General features: G+C 48.9%; 2 protein-coding genes across 12 annotated transcripts in view; one reads left to right on the top strand and one right to left on the bottom strand.

Moving 5' to 3' along the window:
* rpusd1 (RNA pseudouridine synthase domain containing 1) overlaps positions 1-10081 on the bottom strand; it is a 97722-nt gene extending 87641 nt beyond the window's left edge. For 3 of the 7 annotated variants that reach the window (XR_011347523.1, XM_069906783.1, XM_069906781.1), the window contains exons 1-2: positions 9904-10081; positions 1179-1385 (exon numbers count right to left, since the gene is read on the bottom strand). Coding sequence is in view for 6 of the 7 variants with exons in the window: in XM_069906783.1 (XP_069762884.1) it covers positions 1179-1385; positions 9904-9932 (236 nt within the window). In the remaining variant the exon portion in view is untranslated. Of the gene's footprint in view, positions 1-1178; positions 1386-9872 lie in introns of all 7 variants that reach the window. The other 4 variants (XM_069906780.1, XM_069906777.1, XM_069906778.1 and 1 more) reach the window with 2 other exon arrangements.
* Positions 10082-10256: 175 nt separating this feature from the next.
* The window catches only part of chtf18 (CTF18, chromosome transmission fidelity factor 18 homolog (S. cerevisiae)), a 91572-nt gene continuing 79838 nt past the window's right edge, over positions 10257-21990 (top strand). For all 5 annotated transcript variants that reach the window (XM_069904975.1, XM_069904976.1, XM_069904977.1 and 2 more), the window contains exons 1-5: positions 10257-10396; positions 13890-14144; positions 16536-16680; positions 18201-18393; positions 20114-20203. In XM_069904975.1, the coding sequence (XP_069761076.1) occupies positions 10297-10396; positions 13890-14144; positions 16536-16680; positions 18201-18393; positions 20114-20203 (783 nt within the window). In that variant the 5' untranslated portion in view covers positions 10257-10296. The remainder of the gene's footprint in view (positions 10397-13889; positions 14145-16535; positions 16681-18200; positions 18394-20113; positions 20204-21990) is intronic.

The following is a 21990-nucleotide window of genomic DNA, read 5'->3' as shown; positions in this document are numbered from 1 at the left end:
GTTGCTGCCCGCCGAACTGTGAGGCGCCAAGATGCACGGTTTGAGGCGAGATCAGCCCACTGGCGGGGGTCAATGTGGCAGGTACCAAGAGATTTCTTTAGGCAGTCCTTGTACCTCTTCTTTGGTGCACCTGTCACGGTGGCCAGTGGAGAGCTCGCCATATAACACGATCTTGGGAAGGCGATGGTCCTCCATTCTGGAGACGTGACCTACCCAGCGCAGTTGGATATTCAGCAGCGTGAATTCGATGCTGTCAGTCTCTGCCATCTTGAGTACTTCGATGTTAGGGATGAAGTCACTCCAATGAATGTTGAGGATGGAGCGGAGACAACGCTGGTGGAAGCGTTCTAGGAGCCGTAGGTGATGACGGTAGAGGACCCATGATTCGGAGCCCAACAGGAGTGTGGGTATGACAACGGCTCTGTATACGCTAATCTTTGTGAGGTTTTTCAGTTGGTTGTTTTTCCAGACTCTTTTGTGTAGTCTTCCAAAGGCGCTATTTGCCTTGGCGATTCTGTTGTCTATCTTGTTGTCGATCCTTGCATCCGATGAAATGGTGCAGCCGAGATAGGTAAACTGGTTGACCGTTTTGAGTTTTGTGTGCCCGATGGAGATGTGGGGGGGCTGGTAGTCATGGTGGGGAGGTGGCTGATGGAGGACCCCAGTTTTCTTCAGGCTGACTTCCAGGCCAAACATTTTGGCAGTTTCCGCAAAACAGGACGTCAAGCGCTGAAGAGCTGGCTCTGAATGGGCAACTAAAGCGGCATCGTCTGCAAAGAGTAGTTCACGGACAAGTTGCTCTTGTGTCTTGGTGTGAGCTTTCAGGCGCCTCAGATTGAAGAGACTGCCATCCGTGTGGTACCGGATGTAAACAGCGTCTTCATTATTGAGGTCTTAAACTATGACAAGAAATCACAAAAATAGGTTTGACTTTTGTGATCAGCAGCCCAAAATACATAAAATACATCCAAAGGTGTTCAAGAAGCAAAATCTTAGTTGTCCAGTGTTCATATTGTTTAAAAAAATTAAAAACTAGATTGGATGCAAAGCAGTGCAATTTTCTGACATCACAATAGATGCTCTAGAAATGCATTTTATTTGCCTTCATTACCTCCATCAATACAAATTGGGAAACTTCAGAGCATCTTTAACACAGTGCAAAACAAATATGAACTCACCTAAAACCATAGTAGGTACCTGGGTCAGCAAGCTCAGGAAACTGATGCATCAGCTGAGACTGGACGGTCAATTTTTCATACCACATCTTACTGTCAATGCGGATATCCCAATGCTTATTTACCACCAGGAAATCAGAGCTCTGGTACAAAATGCACAGTTTCCCAATGCTGGCAGGTTCCATATTACCAAGCCACGTAGCAGCAGCCCTGATTGAAAATGGAGAAACAAAGATCACTGACCAGCTCTGCTACTTTCAGGACAATACAAAACAATTAGAGTGGAATTTTTAAAAAAAAATCCATTTTCTCAGAGTATAGTGAACCTGCCACAGAAGGCTGAGAAAGCATAAATCACTGAACACATTTTATGGATTGCAAGCGAACTGGATCTAAAGGAAGATTATAGTATTAGGATAATTGCCAAATTGATTTAAAGGAACAATGGCCCACTTCTGCTTTTTTTGTAGCAGGGCCATTCTATCACACCAACATTTCTCATAAAATGTAGAAATCGACAGCATGTTGTTGGATTGAATGTCCAATCTATCAGACTCAGTTATGAAATAAAATCTTCAGCCATTGATTATAGCAGCCTATTGGACAGTAAAAGAAAAATCTATCATCTTCATATGCTAGAACATTTATTTCCAATGCTGGAACAACATACAATGACAACCCAATCACCTCCAGCCAGAATCCTCAACCAGACCTATTATGTTCAGAACCCAGAATCCAACACGTTCTTCTTCTCCTCTACACAGGACCCACCCTCGCTATTCTCTCTCCTCCCCCACCCCATTGGACTCCTCTCTCTCTCCCCTCCACCCAAGACACCCTTCTCTCTCACTCTCCCCCCAACCCAAGGGACACCTCACACTCACTCACTCACTCACTCCACCCCCCTCCAAGGGAACTCTCTCCTCCCCCCCCAAGAGAACTCTCTCCTCCCCCCCAAGGGAACACTCTCCCCCTCCCAAGGGAACTCTCTCCACCCCCCCCAAGGGAACTCTCTCCTCCCCCCCCCAAGGGAACTCTCTCTCCTCCCCCCTTCCAAGGGAACTCTCACTCTCCCCCACCAAGGGAACTCTCACTCTCCCCCACCAAGGGAACTCTCCCTCCCCCAAGGGAACTCTCCCTCCCCCAAGGGAACTCTCCCTCCCCCAAGGGAACTCTGCCTCCCCCAAGGGAACTCTCCCTCCCCCAAGGGAACTCTCCCTCCCCCAAGGGAACTCTCCCTCCCCCAAGGGAACTCTCCCTCCCCCAAGGGAACTCTCCCTCCCCCAAGGGAACTCTCCCTCTCTCCCTCCCCCAAGGGAACTCTCACTCTCCCCCAAGGGAACTCTCACTCTCCCCCAAGGGAACTCTCACTCTCCCCCAAGGGAACTCTCACTTTCCCCCCCCCCCCGGGAACTCTCACTCCCCCCCCCAGGGAACTCTCACTCTCCCCCCACACCCCGCGGTACGCACTCCTCCCCCTCCCCGCGGGACCCCCCCTCCCTTTACTCCCCTCCCTTTACTCCCCCCCCTCCTCGCGGGACCCCCCTCCCTTTACTCCCCCCCTCCCCGCGGGACCCCCCTCCCTTTACCCCCCCCTCCCCGCGGGACCCCCCTCCCTTTACTCCCCTCCTCCCCGCGGGCCCCCCTTCCCGCGGGACCCCCCTCCCTTTACTCCCCCCCTCCCTTTACTCCCCCCTCCCTTTACTCCCCCCTCCCCGCGGGACACCCCTCCCTTTACTCCCCCCCTACCCGCGGGACCCCCCTCCCTTTACTCCCCCCCTCCCCGCGGGACCCCCCTCCCTTTACTCCCCCCCTCCCCGCGGGACCCCCCTACCTTTCCTCCCCCCCTCCCCGCGGGACCCCCCTCCCTTTCCTCCCCCCCTCCCCGCGGGACCCCCCTCCCTTTCCTCCCCCCCTCCCCGCGGGACCCCCCTCCCTTTCCTCCCCCCCTCCCCGCGGGACCCCCCTCCCTTTACTCCCCCCCTCCCCGCGGGTCCCCCCTCCCTTTACTCCCCCCCTCCCCGCGGGACCCCCCTCCCTTTACTCCCCCCCTCCCCTTACTCCCCCCCTCCCCGCGGGACGCCCCTCCCTTTACTCCCCCCTCCCCGCGGGACCCCCCTCCCTTTACTCCCCCCCTCCCCGCGGGACCCCCCTCCCTTTACTCCCCCCCTCCCCGCGGGACCCCCCCTCCCTTTACTCCCCTCCTCCCCGCGGGACCCCCCCTCCCCGCGGGACCCCCCCTCCCCGCGGGACCCCCCCTCCCCGCGGGACCCCCCCTCCCCGCGGGACCCCCCCTCCCCGCGGGACCCCCCCTCCCCGCGGGACCCCCCCCTCCCCGCGGGACCCCCCCTCCCCGCGGGACCCCCCCTCCCTTTACTCCCCCCTCCCCGCGGGACCCCTCCTCCCTTTACTCCCCCCCTCCCCGCGGGACCCCCCCTCCCTTTACTCCCCCCCTCCCTTTACTCCCCCCCTCCCTTTACTCCCCCCCTCCCTTTACTCCCCCCCTCCCCGCGGGACCCCCCCTCCCTTTACTCCCCCCCTCCCCGCGGGACCCCCCCTCCCTTTACTCCCCCCCTCCCCGCGGGACCCCCCCCCTTTACTCCCCCCCTCCCCGCGGGACCCCCCTCCCTTTACTCCCCCCCTCCCCGCGGGACCCCCCTCCCTTTACTCCCCACCTCCCCGCGGGACCCCCCTCCCTTTACTCCCCCCCTCCCCGCGGGACCCCCCCTTTACTCCCCCCTCTCCCCGCGGGACCCCCCTCCCTTTACTCCCCCCCTCCCCGCGGGACACCCCCTCCCTTTACTCCCCCCCTCCCCGCGGGACCCCCCTCCCTTTACTCCCCCCCTCCCCGCGGGACCCCCCTCCCTTTACCCCCCTCCCTTTACGCCCCCCTCCCCGCGGGACCCCCCTCCCTTTACTCCCCCATCCCCGCGGGACCCCCCCTCCCCGCGGGACCCCCCCTCCCTTTACTCCCCCCCTCCCTTTACTCCCCCCCTCCCTTTACTCCCCCCCTCCCTTTACTCCCCCCCTCCCTTTACTCCCCCCCTCCCTTTACTCCCCCCCTCCCTTTACTCCCCCCCTCCCTTTACTCCCCCCCTCCCTTTACTCCCCCCCTCCCTTTACTCCCCCCCTCCCTTTACTCCCCCCCTCCCTTTACTCCCCCCCTCCCTTTACTCCCCCCCTCCCTTTACTCCCCCCCTCCCTTTACTCCCCCCCTCCCTTTACTCCCCCCCTCCCTTTACTCCCCCCTCCCTTTACTCCCCCCCTCCCTTTACTCCCCCCCTCCCTTTACTCCCCCCCTCCCTTTACTCCCCCCCTCCCTTTACTCCCCCCCTCCCTTTACTCCCCCCCTCCCTTTACTCCCCTCCTCCCTTTACTCCCCCCCTCCCTTTACTCCCCCCCTCCCTTTACTCCCCCCCTCCCTTTACTCCCCCCCTCCCTTTACTCCCCCCCTCCCTTTACTCCCCCCCTCCCTTTACTCCCCCCCTCCCTTTACTCCCCCCCTCCCCGCGGGACCCCCCTCCCTTTACTCCCCCCCTCCCTTTACTCCCCCCTCCCTTTACTCCCCCCCTCCCTTTACTCCCCCCCTCCCTTTACTCCCCCCTCCCTTTACTCCCCCCCTCCCTTTACTCCCCCCCTCCCTTTACTCCCCCCCTCCCTTTACTCCCCCCCTCCCTTTACTCCCCCCCTCCCTTTACTCCCCCCCTCCCTTTACTCCCCCGCTGCCCGCGGGACCCCCCTCCCTTTACTCCCCCCCTCCCCGCGGGACCCCCCTCCCTTTACTCCCCCCCTCCCCGCGGGACCCCCCTCCCTTTACTCCCCCCTTCCCCGCGGGACCCCCCCTCCCTTTACTCCCCCCCTCCCCGCGGGACCCCCCCTCCCTTTACTCCCCCCCCTCCCCGCGGGACCCCCCCTCTCCGCGGGACCCCCCCTCCCTTTACTCCCCCCCTCCCCGCGGGACCCCCCCTCCCTTTACTCCCCCCCTCTCCGCGGGACCCCACCTCCCTTTACTCCCCCCCCCCCGCGGGACCCCCCTCCCTTTACTCCCCCCCTCTCCGAGGGACCCCACCTACCTTTACTCCCCCCCCCCGCGGGACCCCCCTCCCTTTACTCCCCCCCTCCCCGCGGGACCCCCCTCCCTTTACTCCCCCCCTCCCCGCGGGACCCCCCTCCCTTTACTCCCCCCCTCCCGCGGGACCCCCCCACCCTTTACTCACCCCCCTCCCCGCTCGACCCCCCCTCCCTTTACACCCCCCTCCCCGCGGGACCCCCCCTCCCTTTACTCCCACCCTCCCCGCGGGACCCCCCCTCCCTTTACTCTCCCCCTCCCTTTACTCTCCCCCTCCCTTTACTCTCCCCCTCCCTTTACTCTCCCCCTCCCTTTACTCTCCCCCTCCCTTTACTCTCCCCCTCCCTTTACTCTCCCCCTCCCTTTACTCTCCCCCTCCCTTTACTCTCCCCCTCCCTTTACTCTCCCCCTCCCTTTACTCTCCCCCTCCCTTTACTCTCCCCCTCCCTTTACTCTCCCCCTCCCTTTACTCTCCCCCTCCCTTTACTCTCCCCCTCCCTTTACTCTCCCCCTCCCTTTACTCTCCCCCTCCCTTTACTCTCCCCCTCCCTTTACTCTCCCCCTCCCTTTACTCTCCCCCTCCCTTTACTCTCCCCCTCCCTTTACTCTCCCCCTCCCTTTACTCTCCCCCTCCCTTTACTCTCCCCCTCCCTTTACTCTCCCCCTCCCTTTACTCTCCCCCTCCCTTTACTCTCCCCCTCCCTTTACTCTCCCCCTCCCTTTACTCGCCCCCTCCCTTTACTCGCCCCCTCCCTTTACTCGCCCCCTCCCTTTACTCGCCCCCTCCCTTTACTCGCCCCCTCCCTTTACTCGCCCCCTCCCTTTACTCGCCCCCTCCCTTTACTCGCCCCCTCCCTTTACTCGCCCCCTCCCTTTACTCGCCCCCTCCCTTTACTCGCCCCCTCCCTTTACTCGCCCCCTCCCTTTACTCGCCCCCTCCCTTTACTCGCCCCCTCCCTTTACTCGCCCCCTCCCTTTACTCGCCCCCTCCCTTTACTCGCCCCCTCCCTTTACTCGCCCCCTCCCTTTACTCGCCCCCTCCCTTTACTCGCCCCCCCTTTACTCTTCCCCTCCCCGCGGGGACCCCCCCTTTACTCTTCCCCTCCCCGCGGGGACCCCCCCTTTACTCTTCCCCTCCCCGCGGGGACCCCCCCTTTACTCTTCCCCTCTCCGCGGGGACCCCCCTCTTTACCATCCCCCTCACTTTACTCTTCCCCTCCCCGCGTGACTCCTCTCTTTATCTCCCACATCCATGGGACCCCTCTCTTTATTTCCCACACCCATGGGACCCCTCTCTTTATTTCCCACACCCATGGGACCCTTCTCTTTATTTCCCACACCCATGGGACCCTTCTCTTTATTTCCCACACCCATGGGACCCCTCTCTTTATTTCCCACACCCATGGGACCCTTCTCTTTATTTCCCACACCCATGGGACCCTTCTCTTTATTTCCCACACCCATGGGACCCCTCTCTTTATTTCCCACACCCATGGGACCCCTCTCTTTATTTCCCACACCCATAGGACCCCTCTCTTTATTTCCCACACCCATGGGACCCCTCTCTTTATTCTTCCCCCCCCCCAACAAAACCCGATCTTAATTTCCCCTTGGCACTCTCTCTCTTTAGTTTCCTCCCCCACAAGAGCCCCTGTCTTTATCTCCATAAGGAACTCCCTCTCTATATTCCCCTACCCCACCATTACACCCTGTCTTTATCTCCCCTATGGAACTTCCTCTCTTTATTTCCCCCCACCACAAGACCCGCTGCCTTTATTCCACCCCCCCCAACAAGACCCCCTTTATCCCGCCAACAAATCCTTCTTTATACCCCCGCCAACAAGACCATCTCTTTATTCCCCCCCAGAAACCCTCTTTATTCCCCCAAGAAACCTTCTTTATTCCCCCTCCAAGAAACCTTCTTTATTCCCCCTCCAAGAAACCCTCTATATTTCCCCCCCAAGAAACCCTCTTTATTCCACCCAGAAATCCTCTTTATTCCTCAAAGAAAACCTTTATTTCCCCCAAGAAAGCCTCTTTATTCCCCCCCAAGAAAGCCTCTTTATTCCCCCCCAAGAAAGCCTCTTTATTCCCCCCCAAGAAAGCCTCTTTATTCCCCCCCAAGAAACCCTCTTTATTCCCCCCAAGAAACCCTCTTTATTCCCCCAAGAAACCCTCTATTCCCCCCCAAGAATAAAGAAACCCTCTTTATTCCCCCCCAAGAATAAAGAAACCCTCTTTATTCCCCCCCAAGAAACCCTCTTTATTACCCCTGCAAGAAACCCTCTTTATTCCCCCCCACAAGGCCTCTATATTCCCCCCCACAAGGCCTCTATATTCCCCCCCACATGGCCTCTATATTCCCCCCCACATGGCCTCTATATTCCCCCCCACATGGCCTCTATATTCCCCCCCACATGGCCTCTATATTCCCCCCCACATGGCCTCTATATTCCCCCCACATGGCCTCTATATTCCCCCCCACATGGCCTCTATATTCCCCCCCACATGGCCTCTATATTCCCCCCCACAAGGCCCCTTCGTTATTACCCCCAAGGCCCCCTGTCTTTATTTCGCCCCCCCCCACAAGACCCCCTGTCTTTATTCCCCCCCACAAGACCCCCTGTCTTTATTCCCCCCCACAAGACCCCCTGTCTTTATTCCCCCCCACAAGACCCCCTGTCTTTATTCCCCCCCCACGACCCCCTGTCTTTATTCCCCCCCACAAGACCCCCTGTCTTTATTCCCCCCCACAACCCCCTGTCTTTATTCCCCCCCCAAGACCCCCTGTCTTTATTTCCCCCCCACAAGACCCCCTGTCTTTATCTCCCCTATGGAACTCCATCTTATTATTCAACCCCCCCCCCCGCCACGCCACAAGACCCTCTGTTTATATCTCCCCTTTGGAACTCCATCTCATTATTCATCCCCCCCCCACAAGATCTCCTGTCTTTATTCCCCCCCACAAGACCCCCTGACTCTATTCCCCCCCACAAGATTCTCATTATTCCCCCCACAACAAGATCCTGTCTTTATTCCCCCCCCCACGAGACCCCCTGTCTTTATTTCCCCCCACCCCACAAGTCCCCCTATCTTTATCTCCCCTATGGAACTCCATCTCATTATTCATTCCCCCCCACCCACCACAAGACACCCTGTCTTTATCTCCCCTATGGAATGCCATCTCATTATTCTATCTCCCCAATGGAATGCCATCTCATTATGCAATCTCCCGCCACAAGACCCCCTGTCTTTATTTCCACCACCACAAGACCCTGTCTTAATCCCCCCCACAAGACCCCCTGTCTTTATTCCCCTTCCCACAAGACCCCCTGTCTTTATTCCCCCCCCACAAGACCCCCTGTCTTTATTCCCCCCCACAAGACCCTGTCTTTATTCCCCCCCACAAGACCCTGTCTTTATTCCCCCCCCACAAGACCCCCTGTCTTTATTCCCCCCCCACAGTACCCCGTCTTTATTTCCCCCCCACAAGACCCCCTCTTTAATCCCCCCACAACCCCCTCTTTATTCCCCCATGACCCCCTGTCTTTATTCCCCTTCCCACAAGACCCCCTGTCTTTATTCCCCCCCACAAGACCCCCTATCTTTATTCCCCCCCCACAAGACCCCCTGCCTTTATTCCCCCCCCCACAAGACCCCCTGTCTTTATTCCCCCCCCACAAGACCCCCTGTCTTTATTTCCCCCCCCACAAGACCCCCTGTCTTTATTTCCCCCCCCACAAGACCCCCTGTCTTTATTTCCCCCCCACAAGACCCCCTGTCTTTATTCCCCCCCCACAAGACCCCCTGTCTTTATTCCCCCCAAGATCCCCTGTCTTTATTCCCCCCAAGATCCCCTGTCTTTATTCCCCCCAAGATCCCCTGTCTTTATTCCCCCAAGATCCCCTGTCTTTATTCCCCCCCCCACAAGACCCCCTGTCTTTATTCCCCCCCCACAAGACCCCCTGTCTTTATTTCCCCCCCCACAAGACCCCCTGTCTTTATTTCCCCCCCCCACAAGACCCCCTGTCTTTATTTCCCCCCCACAAGACCCCCTGTCTTTATTTCCCCCCCCACAAGACCCCCTGTCTTTATCCCCCCCCCCACAAACCCCCGTCTTTATCCCCCCCGCACAAGCCCCCCTGTCTTTATTCCCCCCACAAGCCCCCCTGTCTTTATTCCCCCCCACAAGCCCCCCTGTCTTTATTCCCCCCCACAAGACCCCCTGTCTTTATTCCCCTCCACAAGACCCCCTGTCTTTATTCCCCCCCACAAGACCCCCTGTCTTTATTCCCCCCCACAAGCCCCCCTGTCTTTATTCCCCCCCACAAGACCCCCTGTCTTTATTCCCCCCCACAAGACCCCCTGTCTTTATTCCCCCCCACAAGACCCCCTGTCTTTATTCCCCCCCCACAAGACCCCCTGTCTTTATTCCCCCCCACAAGACCCCCTGTCTTTATTCCCCCCACAAGACCCCCTGTCTTTATTCCCCCCCACGACCCCCTGTCTTTATTCCCCCCCCCCCGCCCCGCACAAGACCCGATCTTAATTTCCCCTATGGAACTCCGTCTTTCTCCCCCCCCCCCCACCACCATCATCATTCTGTTTCCTCCTCTCAATGAACTCACTCTCTGTTTTCCAACTCCCCGCAGTATTTACTGGATTTTTGTGCTGGGTGAACTTTCCATCAAAACTGCGTCTTCGCCCAAACCGTTTGGTTCTCATCGCTCACCGCCCCTCCTCCTCCGTGAGGACATCAGGGCTGCGCCAACGCCATTGCACGCAACACCACGCCGTCTCCCTTCCCCCGACCCCACGCTATCACAAGCGTTCCTTGTCAGACCGATACTTCCGGATACATTCTGGAACGGAAGCAATACTGCCAATAGCGGCAGCCAATGGGCGGAACATCGATGTGACCCGCTCTTTGAGCGACAGACTCTTACCCAATCAGGGTGCGAGGCTGGCTTCGAAGGCGGAATCGCCGGCAGTGACGTAACAAAGCCGGCCGGCTGGCCGGCGGGAAGTTCGGAGTGAAGTTGGCGACGGAACATGGCGGACGATTATGATTTGTACGGGGTGGAGGATGAATTTGAGAGTCAGTTCGCCGACGAGCTGGAAGTCTTGGCTGAGATGAGCGAGCCGACGCGTGGTAAATCGGTTACCTTCCACTTCTCATGAGTGTTGCGTTACCTGCTCGGTCTGTGCACTGGACTCGCCTTCAGCGTCTGCGGGACTCTCTGCCAAAGCACAATGTTGGAGAAACTCAGCAAGTCAAACGGTGTCCTTTAAAATATCTTTATTGAAACTTGCATGCAAAATTCAATGAGATGCATCGCCAGTCATTTCCTATACGTGTACAGAAAATCAGAAAAAGAAGTAATATAACAGTGTTAGCCAGTTGCCTATTCATATGGGGAAGAAAAGCAAATAACATTTAATGTACACAATTAAGCCCATTTACCAAATTATTTAGATATTTAAAAAAGCCTATAAAAACCCTCTCTCCCTAATCAAAGTTATACAAAAGAAAGTTTGGAATCCGATAGTGACCTCCAGACATTGGAAGATGAATTCCCAGACTCTTCAAACTTCTTCATTCTTCCAGTCATAATAGTATTCCAAGGATGGGCCCCACATCTTCACAAATTGAAATTTTCTATCTTTAATGTTGTATCCAAGCTAAAGTAAGACGTTACATTCATGTAACCACTGTGTATATGGGTAGGTGAAGAATCATCCCTCCAAATCAATAAAACTGCTCGTATGTCCATCAGTGTAGTAAAAGTTAAAACTTTTTCCTGAGTTGGCTTATGCTGTAAAACCAAACAGAACAATTAAAAGAAAGGTTCTGTTTTGATTTTTTTTAAAAATCAGTGTACTTTAGACAGCAAAGATGAAGATACATAACTGACGTTTTGTGCTTGAACCCTTCATCAGCCTTCTTGATGTGTTCTCTTGAGGCACACCAAAGCATAACAGTGAAGGGGCAGATCAGAACCCGATTTGTCTCTAATCACTCTTGAACAAAGCCTGCCACTTTCTCCCACACTGGCCTCCGGCAAGCAGAGAGATCTCTCTGTAAAGGGTATCATACTATTGTTGTCAATGAACTCCCCTACCCCACAATTTCCCTTTGTTCAACCAGAGGCATCTGACCCCCAAGATCCTTGCAAAGGCCCTTATTTCCCTTTAATTAACTGCAACCGTTTATTTCCTGTCACACTTTTCATCCAAGTTTGACATTTCTTTAGTCAATGAAGTTCATGCCTTGATTGTCGGTTTTATTTCATTCCTTACCTTTGGGGTGAGTTTGGCACACTCAAACAGAATTTGAAATTTGCCATACTTCACAGAATATCCTTTCATGTAAGAGTAAATCTATAGATAGGAGCAAATCTAAAAGAGCTTGATCTCCACTTTGGTCAATTACATTCCACATGCTCTACCTTTGTACCTGTCAGGTCATTCGTCTAAGTGATATCTTACCACATAACCCAATACTACCTGTCGGGTGGTCAATGAGTAAACGGGCTCCTCCACTAGGCCTGTCTGTTGTGGATGGTGGCTAGACACCCTCCCCGTTTGGCTTGCCTGGTGCAGAGGACACCCTGCAGAATGAAAAACTACCTGTCAAAGGGCGGATGCACCCTCTTGTAGGGTCAACCGCCATCTAGCAAACATGCCGTGAAGTGCGGAAAGGACATCCTGTTGAATATTAGCCCTCTGTTGAACATCATGATGCCCATGTTATGATTTCACCCTTCCACATATAACCCTGTGTGTCAGTAGCCATATTAGTTTAATAGAAGTAAAGGATGAGAAAGCATTATGTTTCCAAGTCTTAATTGTGTGAGTGCAGACACAACACATCCCTTTGCATCGAAGCTTGGTCTGGCCATTTATTGCAACAGAACTTACCCCAGCCATCTTCGACCTCACTGTGGCACTGGATCCGGAAGAGGATGTCGAGAGGGTGGGTCTGAACCTGTGCAACCCCTACGTATCCAAATCCATTAACACACACGCTGATTCTTTCTGAGGAGTGGGGTATCCTCACATCAAACCCCACAAACTGACTGAAAGGAACCATCATCATCCTGTGGGATGGAGAGCCAGATAAGACCTTTGTATGAACTTCATCAATTTGATATGTCCAGTCTTAAAGATTACAAATCCATAAATACATCATTATCTTTGTTACAAGATTCCTTTATTTCTCAATTTGGAGCTATTAATGTTTTCTGCTCTGGGGATTGTTAAGTGTGGTTGATGAGCCTATTCTGGTGAAGTGTTTACAATATGAAACATTTACTGAATTGTTCTGTCCCTGGATCCTGGCTAGCTGAGTTATCAGCGTTTACTGTTTTCTGTCTCACACTTATTAGTTAACTTTCATCTTAAGGTGTATATGCTACTATTCTTTGACTCTCTCCCCATGTTTCTTGCTCCACTTCATTTTAATGATATTTAATTTTAAATGTGGACATACAGCACAGTAACAGGCCCTTTAGGACCATGAACCCATGCTGCCCAATTACACCCAATTGACCTACACTCCAGGTACTTTTTTAAATGATGGGAGGAAACCCATGCAGACACTGGAAGAATGTACAAACTCCTTATGGACCACACGGGATTGGAATCCTGGTTGTTAGTGCTGTAAAAGCATTGCTCTAAACTGCTACACTAACCTGCTAGCCACAAAGTGAACTATGCCACCCTTTTATTTGTGTGAAGTGACAATGCCAATATCTATCTTGAGCAGTCCTTGAACCATCATTGTTTGCAGGATTAATTAAGATTTAATCTGTCCAAAGAATATGCTTTTGCATTTTTACACTTGTGTATAAATAAGTCATGCAGACTGTATAGTAGCAATGACAACCACATGTTCATGCCAAAGATATATGACCAATATTTCAGCCCATAGCCCTTTGTCAAGGCCTGAAATTGGTTATGCAGTATATCTCTGCCTCCTTTAGATGCTGCGGGACCTGCCGAGTTTCTCCAGAACCTTTATGTGTTTTCTAGGATTTCTATGTTGCCTCTGCTCTGTACTAACTGATCTCTCTCTGTTACTCTGCACTTTGTTCCTGTGTTTTACACGATGTGCTATATTTGGAATGGCCAGTTGGACTGCTTGCAACTTGGTACATGTGGCATGACTCTTGAACTACAAGTTCACTCTGTGCCATGTCTTTGAAAGGTTATTTTTCTCCCAGAGCAACAAAGGTTTTGATGTTCATACTCCCACAAATAAACTGTGGTAAAATCCCAAATCTCTGCTCCACGAGAGCTCTCCTGTTGACCCATTTTAGTACGTACACTAGATGCTTTCTCCCATCCAAATCTTAAAATAGAATCTGATGTTCCCCTGCAACACAGACTTGAAGGGCCTGGCTGCAAGATGCAAACCACTAGTTAGCCACAGAAACAGAATGGCCAGGTTAGAGTTTGTCAAGAAGTATTTAACTTGAAGGTTTCCGTGCTGTAGAGTTCTATGGTTCTGTCCTCAATAACAATTTGTTACCATGGATTTTTCTGTTACCCATTTTCAACTCTTAATGATTCACGATATTGACCATGCCTAATGTCTTGAGGGTAGAGAAAATTTTTAATATTGTTTTTACTGTATCTCATAGATGATAAACCCAATCAAATAATTAAAGAATCCAACTTTCGACGCAGCCAGCAGACCTTTGAAGAAGCTATTACATCAGGAGACATCTTCACCAGGAAAGAGCAAGCTGGTAGGATCTGGGTTGAGGAGCACAAAGAACAGCAGGACAATATAGGAGGTCCTGTTCCTCAGAAAAGACATCTTGATGATCTCTACTCGCATAATGAAGAGGAATTTCTTGAATGTCCGCTGCAGCAGGATCAAGCGCAAGCAGCGAGTATGTAAACAGTGAGCCAAGATGTCATCACTGGTTTTAATTTCTTCTGCAGCTTTTCTTTTGCATTGCTATCTCTTCCACAATGTTCAATTACAAATTTTAGTGTTGAATTAGATGATGTCCAAGTCTGCACGCTGAAATGAATAGGAACTTTTATTCACTAATATTGAGCTTTCCCAATCAGAATAGCAGTTCAGAATTTTATGGGCAGCAGACAATGGGACAAGGATTTTGTTTTTGTTCTGATTGAACTCCCAGCATTGCTGGCCATCAGTCCTGACTATTTTGACGTTCAGAATGATGACATTTATTTTCTCATAGTGGAGAAAGTCTTCTCCAGTTTTTTCACGGAATTTGTCTCTCTGAAGCTACATGTCCTCATTGTTTCATTAACCTTTATTTTTTCACGGAATTTGTCTCTCTGAAGCTACATGTCCTCATTGTTTCATTAACCTTTATTTTTTCACGGAATTTGTCTCTCTGAAGCTACATGTCCTCATTGTTTCATTAACCTTTATTCGAACACTGCCAGCTTTTCCAGAGCCTTGGACCACAACTCTCCGTGCTCTCTCAAGCATTTCCTTGATCTCTATATCTCTTTAGTTGCAGCTACAGTCGATTATGTTTGGGACAAAGACACATTTTTTTCAGTTACTTGCTCCTGTGCACATTCCAAATTTTATTCGAGGTTATTTGTAAACATTTTGGTTTAACCATCTAGATATTAGAGCTCTTTTTTATACGTCGTTTCCACATTTAAAGGCACCATAATATTTGGGACATTTGGCTTCACAGGTGTTTGTGATTACTCAGGTAGGTTTAATTGCTTCCTTGATGCTAGTGTAAGAGAGCTTCTGAGCTTTTGATCACCTTTGGATTCTGCAGTTGTTATTTTTCAGCATGAGGCCCAGAGTTGTGCAAATGAAAGTCAAAGAGCCATTATGAGGCTGAAAAGCAAGAATGAAACAGGAAAAGACATGAGCCATGCCTTAGGATGACCAAAGTCAGCAGTTTGGAACATCATTAAGAAGAAAAAGCATGCTGGTGAACTCCTTAATCACAAAGGAATTGGTAGGCCAAGAAAGACCTCCACTGCTGATAACAGAAGAATTCTCTTCATAATGAAGAAGAATCTCCAAATGCCTGTCTGACAGATCAGAAACACACTTCAGGAGGCAGGCATGGATGTATCAATGACGACTGTCTGCAGAAGGCTTCATGAACAGAAATGCAGAGGCTACGCTGCAAGATTCAAACCAATAGTTAGCCACCGAAACAGGATAGCCAGATTTCAGTTTGCCAAGAATTATTTAAAAGAACCAGAATTCTAGAAAAAGGTTTTGTGGACAGATGAGACCAAGATTAGCCTGTATCATAGTGATGACAAGAACAAAGTGTGGAGGTGTAAAGCCACTGCCCAAGATTCAAAGCATACCACTTAATTTGTGAAATGTGGTGGGGCGTTATGGCCTGGACACGAATGACTGCCGCAGGTACTGGCGCACTTATCTTCATTGATGATGTAACTGCTTATGGTAGTAGCAAAATAAATTCTAATGATCCCAAACACACTGCTAAAGCCACAAAGGAGTTTTTCATAGCTAAAAACTGGAAGATTCTTGAATGGTCAAGTCAGTCACCCGATCTAAATCCAATTGAGCATGTCTTCCATGCTGAAAAGAAAACTTAAGGGGACAAGCCCCTGAAACATGCAGGAACTGAAGATGGCTGCATTAGAGGCTGGCGGAGCATCACCAGAGAAGATACTCAGCACCTGGTGATGTCTATGAATCTCAGATTTCAAGCAGTCGTTGCATGAAAGGGATATGCAACGAAGTACTGAATATGACTACTTTAAAATACATAACATTTGTATGTCTCAAATATTATGGTACCCTGAAATGAGTGGACTATGTGTTTAAAAAGTGCTGTAATTTCTGCATGGTCAAACCAAAATATGTGTAAATAACCTTGAATAAAATCTGGAATGTGCACTTTAATCACATGTGAATTGTTTGGTTACAAATTTAAAACTGGAGAAAGGGCAAGTACAAGGGGTAAAATGTGTTTTTGTCCCAAACGTTATGGTTAATTAAATTTGTATTAACCCTCACGACGTTGTATATTCTTTCTCTTTCTTGGCAGTAAGGTTATTGGCATTGCTTATGGCCAATGAATATGCCAAGTTATATACTCTTACACTTGTGCACTTTTATTGATTTTCCTTTTGTTCTCTCTGTATTGGACAGTCAGTTTGTTTACAGTTATTTGTTTACATGTTTATGAGGTGTACAGTTTATTTTTTGAACTACCAATTAATTCTGCTGTGCCCAGCAGGGAAAAGGAATGTATTCTGGCAATAAATCTGAATCTGAAATCTAATTACTGCAGCTCCCAGGCACAAGAGGCCCAGGTTGAATGCTGTGAAGAAACTGGAATTTGAGCAACTGGTCAACTTACCTGCATCTCCTCCACCAGATGATGAAATTACTCCACCCACATCACCAGAAAACTACTCCCATATCCAACACCCAAGGTAGTTTTCAGTTTATGCATTCTTGCTTTATCGTATTTGTTGTCTCTCTTCATTCTGCCTCCTCAAGATGGTTACTGCAGCAATCCATATTTTGTCCTTGTTCAGATTGCACAGTGCATCAGAACATTTGGCCGCGTTCTCTGCATCAGACAGTCCGATAAATATTCCCTGTTTCAATTCATGATGATGTGCATATAAATAATGATGTTTCCTTTCTCAGTAACTGCTCCAGAAACTTGTTGACCCTTCTTCATCTGATTACTTTTTGGTATTGGAAAATATATATTTTTACTGACTGAATTGATACAGTTTTGTAGTAGATAGGATTATTGACATTGTTACAGGCCCAGAGGACCCCAAAACCCAGCAATAATAGAAATTCACTGATAAATGATTACTTACACAAAAGTTTTTAAAAAAATTATCTTTAAACATGAAAACAGGATCAAACTTTAACTTACTGCTATTAACAACCTAACTTAACCCCCTTCTAATTCCAAGCACACGTGTATGTAATATGTGTTAAAAGTTCAGAAAAGTTCTTCATTTCTCCGTCCAATCTCACTTCTCATTCCTCCAAGTTCTCTGGTTGCAGGCAATTCTTATACTGTGCACAGAATTTAACATTTATGAATCTTCACCAGGCTTTGGTGCTTGAAAGGTAAATGGTTACTGCTCAGGAAGGTTCTTGTCAGTTTTCAGTTTCCATGTTGCTCATTGGACACAAACTGATTCCTTCCAATCAGGCACTTTAGGGTCTTGCCAAAGAAAGTTGTCCCATCAGGGTTTTCCAGATGATAATCTCTTTCCTCCAGGTCACCACAGAGTTCCTTTTTGTTCCCCTTATTTCAAGTGAAACATTATACAGTCAGCCATCTATCTCCTCTTGCACGGACCACAAGAGCTTTGAATAGGCTAGAGTCAGAACATACAACCCGTCTTCCAAAATGTTTTGTTTTCCACAAGCTTGTCCTGTTCCAGTCCCAGCTGCTGCTGCTGAACTGTAGAACTGAATTCTCTCTCTCGTGCCCGCACTCTCTCGTGCCCGCACTCTCTCGTGCCCACACTCTCTCGTGCCCACACTCTCTCGTGCCCGCACTCTCTCGTGCCCGCACTCTCTCGTGCCCGCACTCTCTCGTGCCCGCACTCTCTCGTGCCCGCACTCTCTCGTGCCCGCACTCTCTCGTGCCCGCACTCTCTCGTGCCCGATTTGAGTAGGACAGTAGGATCCTATTTGCATGCTCTGGTGACTGAAATAATTACAAGTTGTCAGAATTGCACAATTCCTAGAAATGGAGGTTTCTGATATTTTAAGTTACTTTTTCTTTTATGGATTCCAAAAATTACTGCATCTTGGACAATTCATGTTTGGTGCTGATGGCAAATGTCTGCTGAAATTTGTAAGTGAATTCATTTTATGAATGGCTTTGAAATACTTTGACACAACGTACAGTGCAAATACAAATATTGCACTGTAACTTGTGGAGTTTGTGTTAAATTATTCATCTTTTTTTTTAAAGAACTCCAATGGCATCTATTCAGAGCACCCTTAGTGTGAGTGGTATGGCTCCCATGGAGGAACACCCTGTCAAGGTGCAGAAGCGAGTTCTGAAACGCCCTCCAGTTATGGAAGATTATGTGAAAGTGACATCGACTGATGGAACAAGGGTTTACATGGCCCTGCAAGAGGAGGACATGACACCGGGGAAGAAGGTAAAAGCTTCATGCAAGTCAAAACTCGTGCTTTTCATGTGAATCCTCTTGTCTAATAACATTTGGATTCAGCCTGACTCTGATTGATCTTCATGTAATCAAAATAGTTCCATTATTTCTTTAAACTGTACAAGTGTAAACTCGATTTGGACTTTCGTGTTCTTAAATTGTCCCAAGGTGATTATAATTCTTGCATTTTTCACACCCTATCTAGGAATTAGTTATCCATTTGGGTTTTGATTAAGGCTTGTCATAAGGCATATACAAGAAATCTACCAAGGTCTGCATATCACACTAGATGGCATACTTACCTTGAAAAAGGGCTCAGGCCTGAAACATTTGTTATATATCTTTTCCTCCAATGGACACCGTGAGACCTGCTGAGTTCCTCCAGCATTTGTGTTTTTACTTCAGTCAGACTTTTGTGTGACTCTAGATGGCATATTGCACTCTTTCCCTCCAGTTTCTCTTATTTAAAAAAAGTCACTATTATTGCTCTTTTCTGATGGTTTGATTGAAGTTACAATCCTTTGATTGTTATTTTGGAAACACTGATCAAAATGTCACCATGTTTTTCAATTGTTTTTTTCTTTATTTATTCTCTTTTTATTCCCATTCTTGTTACCTTACGCTTTGCAAGTTGTCCTTTCTGTTTTGCTCAGATTTTCCATAATTTTATAAATATTTTTGTTCTAACCAAAAATGAAATCCCACATCTCTTCCACAAGTCTTCTTTCCATGTTGTCAAATCACTGGTACTTGCAATTTTAGGCCATCAAAACCAGGAGGTGATGAGATGAGAGTTTCCTGTGGTGCACGAGCACAATATATGTGCTGGAGCCACACAGATTAGACACATCAACTGCAGTTATATAAATTACCACCATATTAATGATGGGTTTCAATGGAATCTCTTTTGTATAAAAAGGGACAAGGAACTGTTTAACATAATGTTCATACATATGAAGATGAGAGAATGCACTGGAGACAAATTAGGCATTGCATCTGATTTGGGTTCTCAGTTGAAGACTGTAAAACTTGAGAAAGGTCATCTGTCTGATTTCCAGTTTGAAAGTTAGTGAAACTCAAGGTGAATTCTCGTCATATCTTTTTCTGGCTGCACTTCCCCCAGATTCTTTGCAAATGCTTTCATTGTTGAAGTGCAGCTGAGGCAGTTGCATTATTCCTTTTCATAATTAATGTCCGCTCACAGAGGTTTCTGTCATTATTGGGCAAACTAGCAGTATAAGCTGGAGATGGTAGAGACAGAGGGAAAATCAAACTGAGTTATTCAAAATAGTGCATGGTTGCAGTCATAAGATTATTTCCTCTGGTGGCAGAAATTCCTGGCATAAGTTTTATCAATTGGTGCCCATTTGAAGGTTAAATACTTGCCAATGGAATGCCTCAGGATTTGCTGAAATTTTCACAATCGCTGAGTAATCTTTGAAATCTAGGTGCTATTTCTGTTGGATGATTAATCTTTCGAATGCAGAAATGTTTGAAGTTGAAGACAGTGCTTGAATGAATGGAAAAGTGACCAGATGATGGGACAAAAAGACATTTTAAACCTAGCTGCCAAGTTCTCACAAATAGTGAGGTGGTTACTTAAAGCAATTATTCATCTGTTTTCAAGAATGTGACTACTAGGGATAAATGCACTCTTTACTTTTTTGACTTGAAGGACGGCTGCACTTAAAATGCAACATTTTTATCTTAGTTGATCGACACACCTCTTTGGAATGGACAAAGGCAGCTACACCTGCTGGGGGTACCTTTCTCCTACTTGAAGGAACAAGTTGCTGAAGAGGTAATTCATTTATTTTTGGTGCAAATCTCAGTGACTGCCATTGCAAGGACAGAATGAAATAATTAACAGGCGGCACATGTCGTGATCCTTGTATGATCCAATGCAACTTGACGGCATGCAGCGAATCCTTTAGATTTCTACACTCACTAAACTAGGATCCTATTTGCATGGTCTGGTAACTGAAATAATTACAAGTTGCCAGAATTGCACAATCCTTGAAATAGAGGGTTCTGATATTTTAAGATACTTTTTCCTTTATGGATTCCAAAAATTACTGCATCTTGTACAATTCATGTTTGATCTGGAGATGGTAGAGACCGAGGGAAAGTCACTACCAAGTTCTGCATTAAAAATTGAGGCAACTAAAGCAATTATTTGATGACTGCTCTCCAAGCGCATTCCTTTTTGCAGCAATTTTTAGTTGGCAGAAATGACCTGAACTGAGAAGGTGATTGTACTAATATTGACACCTTAGATTTTGTGACACTTTTGCTTAAACTTGTTGGTGTTAATGTATGAAGCAATGAAGTTTCTGCCAGTTAATTAATGCCAGTTAATAATTGGAATGGGTGGCAGTCCATTTGAAGTTCTGACCTGTAGCCATACCCACCCCATTACGTATATTTGCATCTCTGTAACATGCTTTCGTCAGCTCCACACACTGCTGATTCAATGCTTTCCTGTTAGGTCTGCTTTGTTCAAGAATGAGTGAGTCAGACACCAGACTGAGTCGAAATCAAGGTTCTTTATTACCGGATTGTAACACTTACAACTAACAGTGTTAGTTGGAGAAGGCGCATTCTCCTGATATCAGCAAGTGATGTTTTTTTATACCTCAGGACACATACTTAGTAAATTATCATACCATTACACTGTCCAATGAATAAGCTGTTGCTACCCTTCACTGTTAGTCTGCTGCTCATCAGCTTGTTAGTGCCAAGTTTATCTTGAGTGTACAAGGTCACATCTGCATTCTGTTACTCCTTAGTACTGGGTGACTCCTTCTCCGGTCCCATCTCATGATGTTTTTACCTTACAATCTCCACTGTAAACCTTTCTTCCAGACCCTGTTGTTGTTGACTATTCTGCACCACCCATTAGCTACTTTACATATTAGATCAAATGACATTAATGCAGCAATTAAAGTTCTCAGCTTTGTACTTTTATCCATTTGAGACTCTGTTCCTCAGTTTCCATAATGATTTCACATCCTTCCCCCACCCAGCACCACCCCATCTTCTCCACTTCTCAATTCTGTGCTCTTTCATCTCTGGCTTTTGTTGCTGAGTGTAGGCCTCACTGATGTTGGCCATTTGTTAAATACTCATGAGCAGCATTACCTGCCACTGCAGATTGTTGCCTGGGCTGTATCTTCCAGGCATTATTCTGCACTAAAGATGGTTTCCACTGATAAAGCTATGTAAAGCTGGCAGTTAGCTTCAGTCCTAGAAAAGTGCCAATTAAGATATTTCAAAAAGCAAAGTGTATTCTATTTGAAATGATTACTAAATGTAGGAAATCCCTCAATCTCTTGATCTTTGGCAAAGTGAGTTCAAAGTCCTTGCTTGCACCTACCGTGCCTGCAGGTGTCACTGCGGCGGGCAGTTCAGTGAGGGCGCACTGCTCTGTATTTACAAGCTTTTTAATATCCCTCTTGCTGCTTCCATGCCACAGAGTGATGAAGGTGATCCCACTTTTTCCTCAATCATAACAAATTTGGTGTGCAGAAAATTAACCATATTTGTATATTTTGGAAGTGGAATGTTCCTTGTGCTAGTCATTGCCAT

This window comes from Narcine bancroftii, chromosome 12, assembly GCF_036971445.1.
Source record: "Narcine bancroftii isolate sNarBan1 chromosome 12, sNarBan1.hap1, whole genome shotgun sequence".
Lineage (NCBI taxonomy): Eukaryota > Metazoa > Chordata > Chondrichthyes > Torpediniformes > Narcinidae > Narcine > Narcine bancroftii.
Note: the sequence above shows the minus strand (reverse complement) of the source record. Positions and strands in the feature narration are given on the sequence as shown.